General features: G+C 53.7%; 1 protein-coding gene across 1 annotated transcript; it reads right to left on the bottom strand.

The window, feature by feature from the left end:
* Positions 1-677: 677 nt before the first annotated feature.
* On the bottom strand, positions 678-1,515 carry LOC119293853 (F-box protein SNE-like). The gene has a single exon (XM_037572197.1). The coding sequence runs from the start codon at positions 1,467-1,469 to the stop codon at positions 921-923; it is 549 nt and encodes a 182-aa protein (XP_037428094.1). The 5' UTR covers positions 1,470-1,515; the 3' UTR covers positions 678-920.
* Positions 1,516-10,445: the final 8,930 nt, after the last annotated feature.

Below are 10,445 nucleotides of genomic sequence, written 5' to 3'. Positions count from 1 at the left end.
TTCATTTAATTATATGCCGCCTCATCTAAACTGCATAGTTGGCATGTATGATCCTTTCACTTTGACAAGTCCTATCCATTTCCTGTTTTTTTAGAATCGTGTGAACTAGAGGAGGCCCTAGCATTCGAAGTAGTCATAGTAGAAAGGATCTCGCAGCCGTGTGTGTTTTATGCTTTGCCGTTGTTTCTTTCGGCGTAATATCCAGTAGGAGCTATCCAAAGAAACATCCAGCAATCAAAGCAGCCAGTGGTCCATAACCGGCGGTCCCCGGAGTAGTAGCAAGAGTGCAAGACTGCTTTGGGGCTAGCCGTATGCCCGTATCTGGTAGAGTAGAAGCAAACAACTTGCCCCTTGCGAGCAAACCAAAAGGTGATTAGCACTGCAAGGGGATCTTCTAATCAGCTGCGCATCATCGCCGATTCATTCACCGGCCACTCATCCATCACCCGGTGGCCAAAGGTGAGGTGATTAGCACGTAAGTTAAGTAGGAGAGACGGATGAATGGGTCACATGCGCGAGTTGCACGCAAGCATCCAGACGAAGCAACAACACGGGGAGCGGTACAAAGCGAGTGGTGAGAAACAGCAAGTCGCCAAGCGGACGCAAACAAGGCCCAAGCGTACACCGAGGAACCATCGGAAACCGGAGAAAGGTCCCTCACTCTCACTCTCACTCTCTGAGAAAGGAAGAAAGAATGATTCATTTATTTCCATATTCAATGCCCCTGCGGTACAGCTACAAATGCTTAATCAATTATTAATTAACCCTTATTGGTTCGCGCTAATATAGTAAATAAAAATGAGCAAATTGGACAAAGACCACTACTATGTCAACCGCGTCGCGCGTCGGCCCAGAGCGCGACGGCATTGAGGATGGATCGTACTGCCGGGGTGGGATCGTGCCGTGCGCACGCCCATTGATCAGGACACGTCCACGGGCTTGCACAGGAAGAGCAGCGACGACGGCGGCTGCTGCCTGGAGGCGCCGGCGCCGGCGCCCCCGCCTCCTAGCCGCTCGTAGCAGTCGATGGAGAAGAGCGACAGCGAGAGGGAGAGCGACAGGCGCGCCCGGGCCTGCGCGTGGGCGAGGGCTCCCGCGCGCCCCAGCCGGTCCAGTGCCGGGCCGAGGCAGAGGCGGTAGAGCCGGCGGTACCCGCCGAGCGCGGCCACGACGGCGCGGGTGGCGTGGCCCGCCGCGGGGCCGGACGCCGGGCCCACGTGGCGGAGGCAGAGCGCCTCCCAGACGGCGTCCCGGCGCGACACGGCGGCCCAGAGGCGGCAGACGCTGGCGGCGGACGCGAGCGAGCGGCCGTCGAGGCGCGCCAGGATCTCCGAGAGGATGTCGGCGTTGTCGTTGATGTTGTACGCGCCGCCGCCTCCGGCCAGCAGCTGCACGCGCACCTCCAGCTCCGTCACCACCACAGCGCCCACCTCCTGCCGCGGCACCGCGGGAGGTCCTCCCATACACATGGGCCGGCAGGTGCTGGCTTCGTGTAGGAGAGGGAAGAGGTGGTAGCGAGAGGTGAGAGGGCGGATGAGGGCGTATATATAGGGGGTGCGCGCGGGGCGGGGTTTTGACTCTGCTCCCGCTCGTGTCTGTGGGGGCGCAACATAAAAAGGCAATTAAAGCCTTCTAGGAGCCAATAATGGCAGTGTCCGTGGCGGAAGCAGAGAGTGAGCGAGCCCTAAATCGATCGGCCGGTCACCGTAAAGCAAAGGAATCCATCCGAAGGTGCAGTCTCCGGGCTCCGGCAAGGGTCGAGGTGGCGGCCCTGCTGCCAGCCGAGAAGCTAGGGCATCTGGCGCGGCGAGCCAAGGAGGAGATGTGGCCAAGCGGGACGGGCCAAGGGGCCGGCGTGGAGATGCGCGCGACGTCGAGCAAGGGTACGTCGCCGCAGCGACTCCTCCGGAGCCCGGCCTTAAACTATTCGCCTCCGTTTTGACACCACGCGTACGTGTTTTCCCTCGTCCTCCTCGGGGAGCGATGGACACCGCCAAGGAGACGCTCGCACGGCCGCGCACGACGCTCGTTGCAACGACCATGGCCGGTGGTTGCGAGCCACTGTAGCTCGGTCAAGCGGCCGCGGCGCCGGTGAACCGGCACAATCCTCTAGAGGTGGCCTATCACATATATATATATAATGAGGTGGTATACAACGTTACAATATACACATGTAAATACAGTCTAACACCCTCCCTCAATCTTAGCCACTTTCTAATGAATCTAGAAGGGTAAGATTGCGCCTGCAAGTCTTAAACTGTGGCAAAGGCAATGGCTTGGTGAAGATGTCAGCAAGTTGATCCTTGGAAGAAATAAACTTGATCTGTAGTTGCTTCTGAGAGACACGCTCACGCACAAAGTGATAGTCAACTTCAATGTGTTTCGTTCGGGCATGGAATACCGGATTTGCAGAAAGGTATGTAGCACCGATGTTATCACACCAAAGAACAGGAGGCTGTGATTGGGGTATACTTAACTCCTGAAGCAAGGACTGTACCCAGATAATCTCTGATGTGGCATTGGCCACAGCCTTATACTCAGCCTCAGAACTGCTACGCGAGACAGTAGCCTGTTTCCGAGCACTCCAGGCAATCAGGTTAGAGCCAAAGAAGACAGCATAACCCCCCGTGGATCGCCTGTCATCCGGATTGCCAGCCCAGTCTGCATCAGAATATGCTGAAAGACAACCAGAGTCAGACGGCCGAATATGCAAACCATGAGCCACCGTGAAACGAATATAGCGCAAAATCCGCTTAACAGCAGACCAATGAGTGTCACGGGGTGACTGCAGATACTGGCAGACTCGGTTAACAGCATAGGAAATGTCTGGTCGCGTGATCGTCAAGTACTGGAGCCCACCAACAATACTCCGGTACTCGGTCGCATCAGAAGAAGAAAGAAGCACACCATCAACAGCATTGAGCTTATCAGTGGTAGACATGGGTGTAGTCGTCGGTTTGCACTTAAGCATCCCAGCTCGCTGCAACAAATCCAGAGAGTACTTCTTCTGCGTCATAACAAGGCCAGCAGCACGAGAAGTAACCTCCACACCAAGAAAGTAATGAAGCTTCCCAAGGTCCTTGACCGCAAAATCAGCACCAAGTGAGCGAACAAGCGCAGTAGCAGCCGATTGAGAGGAGCTGACCAAAATGATATCATCTACATAGACCAACAAGTACATAGTAACCTCAGGCCTTTGAAGAAGAAACAATGAGGAGTCAGCAGTTGATGATGCAAAACCATGAGCACGAAGAGCCATTGCAAGACGAGCATGCCAAGCACGAGGAGCCTGCTTCAGACCATAAATTGCCTTGAACAGACGACAGAGATGATCAGGGCGATCCGGATCAGAGAAACCCGGAGGCTGGCGCATGTAAACCTCCTCCGCCAAGACACCATGAAGAAAAGCATTTTGAACATCAAGCTGACGAAGAAACCAACCTCGAGTAACAGCCAGAGAGAGAAGAAGTCTGATGGTAGTAGGCTTGACCACTGGACTGAAGGTGTCTTCATAGTCAAGTCCAAAACGCTGTCGAAAACCACGAGCAACCAGACGAGCCTTATAGCGCTCAATGGACCCATCAGAATGCCTCTTCACTTTGAAAACCCATTTGAAATCAATGACATTTACCCGTGATTGTGGAGGAACAAGAGTCCATGTCTGATTGCGAAGAAGCGCTTGATACTCCTGCTCCATGGCCTCTCTCCAATGAGGAATGCGCATAGCAGCTTGATACGTGCGTGGCTCAGAGGATGGATCTGCGAGAGCAGCAGACATGCACGCCGCTAACCAAGCAACTGTGCCATCATGACGTTGCTTAGGCTGAAAAATGCCACTCCGACTGTGCGTATGTGGACGTAGAGCAGCAGCAGGAGCCGGCGGAGGCGAAGGTGACGGAGACGTGACGGTCGCCGGAGATGCAGGAATCACCTCAGGCGAGCTCGGGACAGACGACTCCGGGCTGCATGGCGAAGACTGGCCCGACGACAGGGGCTCAGAGGCCATGGGCGAACCGAGGGTGGGCGAGGCCAGCTCCGGTGACACCGGCCCAGATGGCCTTGGCGAGGCGAGAGCAGGCGAGGCCGGCCCTGGTGAGAAGGGCCCAGACACCCTGGGCGAGGCAGGGGCGGGCGAGGCCAGGCCTGGTGATGACTGCCCCGACGCCCTGGGCGAGACGGGGACCGAGGAGGCCGGCCCAGTCGGCGGGGTTGCAGGGCGCGACGATGGCGAAGGCAGCCCAGAAGCCAGAGGCGACCGGGCCAGGACGTCGATCGGCCGTGCATGAGCATGGAAACCGAGGCCATGCAGGGGCGCCATGTGCTCCTCATGCATAACAGAAGGTGCCGAGGATGAAGGCGATGGCGACGAAGAGGAAGATGGCACTTCCAGAATCTCCAAACGAGCCCCACGACCAGTGCCTGCACCATGGTTAGGCAACATTAGAGGAGAATATGCAACATCATCAAATTGGTCAGAAGCAACAGAGGATGAATGCATGACAGGTGGCTCGGTAGTGGACACAGAGAGGTTGGCAAAGGGAAAAACATGCTCATCAAACACAACATCCCGAGAGATGTAGACACGATTAGTGGGAACATGAAGACATTTGTATCCTTTATGAAGAAAGCTATAACCAAGAAAAACACACTTCTTGGAACGAAACTCGAGCTTACGCTTGTTATATGGACGGAGATGGGGCCAGCAAGCACACCCAAACACCTTGAGAAAGGTGTAGTCCGGTTGTTCATTAAGGAGAACTTCAATGGGAGTCTTCATATTCAAAACACGAGTGGGAGTACGATTGATGAGAAAACATACAGTGGTGAAAGCATCACTCCAAAAACGAAACGGAACAGATGCATGGGCCAAAAGAGTCAGACCAGCTTCAACAATGTGACGATGCTTACGTTCTACTGAACCATTCTGCTGATGTGTATGTGGACATGCTAAACGGTGAGTGATCCCAAGCGACTGAAAGAAGGAGTTGAGGTTGCGATACTCGCCACCCCAGTCCGACTGAACATGAACAATTTTGTGCTTGAGAAGGCGTTCAACATGTTTTTGGAACTGAACAAAAATGTCAAACACATCAGATTTACGTTTGATAAGATAAAGCCAGGTAAAGGGGCTGTAAGCATCAACAAAACTGATATAATAATTATGACCACTAACAGAAGTCTGAGCAGGACCCCATACATCTGAAAACACAAGTTCTAAAGGATGTTTCACCTCACGACTGGACTCCGAAAAAGGAAGTTGATGACTCTTCCCCTGCTGACAAGCATCACACACTGCTACATCTTTATTACTAGACACACTAGAAAGCTCATGACGACGCAAAACATGCCGGACAATAGGTGTGGCCGGGTGACCAAGACGAGCATGCCACTGTGACGGAGATACCCGAACTCCACTGAAGACGCGAGCGACGCCAGGATGCTCCAGACGATAGAGACCTTGGCAGAGCCGCCCACTAAGAAGAATGTCCCTCGTGCCCCGATCCTTAATAAAAAGATCAAAAGGATGAAATTCACAAAGCACATTATTATCACGAGTGAGTTTAGGAACTGAAAGAAGATTACGTGTCACAGATGGAACTCGAAGAACATTGCGAAGTTGAAGACTCCTATTGGCATGTCTAGTGAGAAGTGATGCTTGACCAATATGAGAGATGTGCATACCTGCTCCATTGGCGGTGTGGATCTTGTCGGAGCCATGGTAGGGTTCACGAGTGTGAAGCTTCCCCATCTCACTGGTCAGGTGCTCTGTCGCCCCAGAGTCCATGTACCAGTGGGGATCAATGGAGTAGGACTGAGTGTGTCCCTGTGGCTTCTGCGGCGGCGGACGATCAGCCATGGCGACCTGACGAGCAAAGTTGCGTGTATCCTTCCCGTCATTGCCAAGACCAAGAAACCCCGCTGGAAGCGCTTGTGACACTTCGAGGCCCAGTGCCCATCGCGACCACAAAGCTGGCACACACGTGGACCGCCAGCCCCTGGTAGCGTCGCAGTAGGAGGAGGGGCCGAGGCGGGTGGTGGTGACTGCCCCGAAGGAGCCCTGGATGAAGCAGAGGAGCGACCACCCTTGGTGGCGGCGTTTGCCGAGAGGGCGCCGTTACCCCTGGATCGGCGCGTCTCGACTCGTTGCTCAGTAAGCAGGAGGCGTGAAAAGTCCTCGTGTGCTGGCATGGGCGTGGAGTTGCCCCTCTCATTGATGATCTCGACTAGGGCGTCATACTCCTCATCAAGACCATTGACGATAAACGAGTTGAACTCGGAGTCGGTGAGGGGCTGTCCAATGGAGGCCAGCGTGTCGGCGAGACTCTTGACTTTGTTGTAGAACTCAGTGGCGGTGGAGTCAAGCTTCTGACACTCCCCAAGTTGGCGACGGTGCCCAGATACACGAGCCTGCGACTGTGCCGCAAACGAGCGCTCAAGAATAGTCCATGCCTCGTGGGACGTCTTGGCGAAGACAACAAGCCCAGCAACGGCCGGAGAGAGCGACCCCTGGATGGAGGAGAGGTTCGCCTGATCCTGCCCTGTCCAGACACGGTGAGCCGGATTATAGACCGGACCATGCACGCTGTCAACCAGCGCAGGAGGGCAAGGGAGAGAGCCGTCGACATAGCCAAGCAGGTAGTGACTCCCAAGAAGCGGAAGAACCTGCGCGCGCCAGAAGATGTAATTGTCCGACGACAACTTGATGGTGATGAGATGGCCGAAGTGAAACGGCGGCGGCGGCTGCGATCCCATCGAGGAGACTGGCTGAGGTGAGAACACCGTGGAGACAGTCGGAGGGGCAGCCGGCGCGGTGACAGAGGGCGCGATGGCCGCGGTTGACGCCGCGAAGCCTGCCAGCGCGACGTCCTCCGCCACCAGCGGCGCAGTGGCCGAGGGCGCGACAGCCGCGGTTGACGGGGCGGCGGTGGTGTGGGCCACAAGCGCCTGCCCGGGCGAAGTAGCAGCCGGCGGGAGCGCGAAGAGGGAGCCGACGCTCCGTGTCCCAATCGGCGCCTGAAGGGAGGCGGCATCCAGCGGCCTCGAGAGAAGTGCCGCGAGGGAGGCCGGTAGAAAACCGGTGGCGGTGGAGCCGGACGCAGCGGCGGACGTCATAGCAGTCGGGCGACGGCGGCGGCGGGCGCGGCGGCAGCGGCGGTGGCGGCGGCGGTGGCGGCGGCGGTTTAGGGTTTTTAGGCGGAAGCGGACGTAACCTAGCGTGATACCATGTAAGAGAATAGGCTTTGGGGGGAACCGGCACAACCCTCTAGGGGTGGCCTATCACATATATATATAATGAGGTGGTATACAACGTTACAATATACACATGTAAATACAGTCTAACATGCTGCCACTTCGCCATGCGTACGTACGCACGTCACGTTGCGTGTGATGTCCACTGTACAGTGGTGATACACAAATCGTGTGCAGTTATGGTTTGTACGTGCGTTCCATTTGGTGCCGGTATGCGTCCATCAGCATCGGCGTACAGTGGAGATGACCACTCCACAAAAAAATTCGACGCAAGTACGTACGTGTAGCTGGGCACTGGCGAGGTAGGCACACTGTTTAAATATAGACGGGCCGTCATTTTTCTCAAGAAAAATATGGGGCGCCGTCCGGAGGACGATGCCCATGCTCACGACAAACACATTTCGTAACCGGCAGCAGCTATAGCTCGTGTGGATTTCGGGTCCCGTTCCGCCGAGAAAAGTGGAACGACGACGCAACGGCTAGCATCGACCATTGGCCACGCCTACATCTTTTTTGGTGCACACTACATTCTGTATTCCACCGGACACTCACATCAAAGTTTCTTTTTGGTTTTCCTGGCTGATGGACATCCGCATCCTCGTTGTTTACTCCACGGCGCGGGGTTCCTACGTGCCCGTGCTGGATACACCATTTGCTTTTTGCCGTTTGACGTTTTGATTTTGGTCCACATCATCGGCTAATAAATGGACACGTACAATAAGCTGAACTTAATTTTCGGTAATCCGGTGAAGTTTGGTTCCAAGCGCACCCATGTAAATATTAAATTCAGAAAAAGGTATGGAAAGATTGAAAAATCTGAAATTTCGGGATATGAAACTTTTTATTCGCAAATACCCAAAGTTTAGGTATCATTGCATTGATTGAAGAAGTTTGAATGAGTACAGGAGGTAGTACAACATATGACACAGACCCACAGGGCGTGAACATGGTGCCCGAAGCGGGGAGACATAGGATACTCGACTCAAACAAAGAAGAGCACGGCTGAACTCGCCGACTAGAGAAGCAAACCAATCAACAACTAGAAGACCAAAACTCCCAAGCTGGCACCGAGGACACAACGAGCAACCAAGGCAGCACCTTCACAAAGGAGAATGACACCGAGACGTCGTCGTCGTCCGATCCGGAAACCCAGACCTAGGGTTTCCCCTGATGCTCGAAGAGGGGCACAAAATGGCCATGGCAGCGCCTCCAGGAAGGAGACAACACTAGCGGGTGTCGTTGCTGCCAGCATAAGATGCATGGATTCTGCCCTAGCCCATTCCAAGCAATCCCAAGCCGTCAGAACATGAGTCGAAGAGCAGGTCGTCGGGCGTAGGTCTGTGCTTGGACTACGAGAAGGGGAGCCATGCCCGACACTAAAGGAAGCACCATGCACCGCCGGGCACGCGAACGACGGAGAAGGGCGAGGATGCGTGGCTGTACGAAATAACGGCAACGGGTATGTGACGGTGACCCTAGCCCCGAACGATGCAGAATCTGGAATGAAGCGCAGATCCGGGCCACCGGGACCGGAGCAGCAGGGGCGCCAGTGGGCCCAGAGAGCTGGAAGGGGACACAGCTCCCGGAGCATGCCGGTGACGAAGATGCACTAGGATGGATAGCCAGCCAAGGCATCACTGGGTGGTTGTGGTGCGGGTATGCCGAGGAGCCAATGAGCCAAGGGAGCCGGAAAGAGCAAAGCTCCCGAGGCTCACCGGGTCCGATGCCGCGCCAGCCGCCCATGGACGCAGGAAGGGGACATAGGAAGGGGACACAGGTCCATGGCCGCCAGGCCGAAGCCGCCCTTGCGGGGGGGGGGGGGTCGTGGTGGTGGCGTCGAAGTAGTCTTTGATGTGTACTCCGCAACCTTCTTCTTGTAGACTCATGTTGGGCCTCCAAGCATAGAGTATTATAGCACAACAACAAATTTCACTCAAGTGGATGACCTAAGGTTTATCAATCTGTGGGAGGCGTAGGATGAAGCTGGTCTCTCTCAAACAACCCTGCAACCAAATGACAAAGAGTCTATTGTGCCCCCAACACACTCAATACAATGATAAATTGTATAGGTGCACTAGTTCGGCGAAGAGATGGTGATACAAGTGCAATATGGATAGTAGATATAGGTTTTTGTAATCTGAAATTATAAAAACAGAAAGGTAACTAGTAACAAAAGTGATCGAAAACGGTATTGCAATGCTTCGAAACAAGACCTAGGGTTCATACTTTCACTAGTGTAAGTTCTGTCAACAATGATAACATAATTGGATCATATAACAATCCCTCAACATGCAACAAAGAGTCACTTCAAAGTCAATAATAGAGGATAACAAACGAAGAGATTATTGTAGGGTACGAAACTACCTCAAAGTTATTCTTTCTGATTGATCTATTGGGCTATTCCTGTAAGTGCCACAAACAGCCCTAGAGTTCATACTAAAATAACACCTTAAGACACACATCAACCAAAACTCTAATGTCACCTAGATACTCCAATGTCACCATAAGTATCCGCGGGTTTGATTATACGATATGCATCACACAATCTCAGATTCATCTATTCAAACCAACACAAAGAACTTCAAAGAGTGCCCCAAAGTTTCTACCGGAGAGTCAAGATGAAAACGTGTGACAACCCCTATGCATAAGTTCACAAGGTCATAGAACCCGCAAGTTGATCACCAAAACATACATCAAGTGGATCACGCGAATATCCCATTGTCACCACAGATAAGCACATGCAAGACATACATCAAGTGTTCTCAAATTCTTAAAGACTCAATCCGATAAGATAACTTCAAAGGGAAAACTCAATCCATTACAAGAAGGTAGAGGGGGAGAAACATCATAATATCCAACTATAGTAGCAAAGCTCGCGGTACATTAAGATCGTGCCAAATCAAGAACACAAGAGAGAGAGAGAGATCAAACACATAGCTACTGGTACATACCCTCAGCCCCGAGGGTGAACTACTCCCTCCTCGTCATGGACACCACCGTGATGATGAAGATGGGCACCGGTGATGGATCCCCCCTCCGGCAGGGTGCCGGAACGGGCTTCCGATTGGTTTTTCATGGCTATAGAGGCTTGCGGCGGCGGAATTCCCAATCTAGGTTTAACTCTGTGGTTTCTATATTAATAGGAATTTTTGGCGTCGGTTTCACGTCAGGGGGGTCCATGAGTCAACGACAAG

This window comes from Triticum dicoccoides, chromosome 4B (assembly GCF_002162155.2).
Source record: "Triticum dicoccoides isolate Atlit2015 ecotype Zavitan chromosome 4B, WEW_v2.0, whole genome shotgun sequence".
NCBI classification, from domain to species: domain Eukaryota; kingdom Viridiplantae; phylum Streptophyta; class Magnoliopsida; order Poales; family Poaceae; genus Triticum; species Triticum dicoccoides.
Note: the sequence above shows the minus strand (reverse complement) of the source record. Positions and strands in the feature narration are given on the sequence as shown.

Bases quoted from the DNA above. Each gene is read 5' to 3' on its own strand.
- LOC119293853 (XM_037572197.1), bottom strand. From the start codon at position 1,469: ATGTGTATGGGAGGACCTCCCGCGGTGCCGCGGCAGGAGGTGGGCGCT.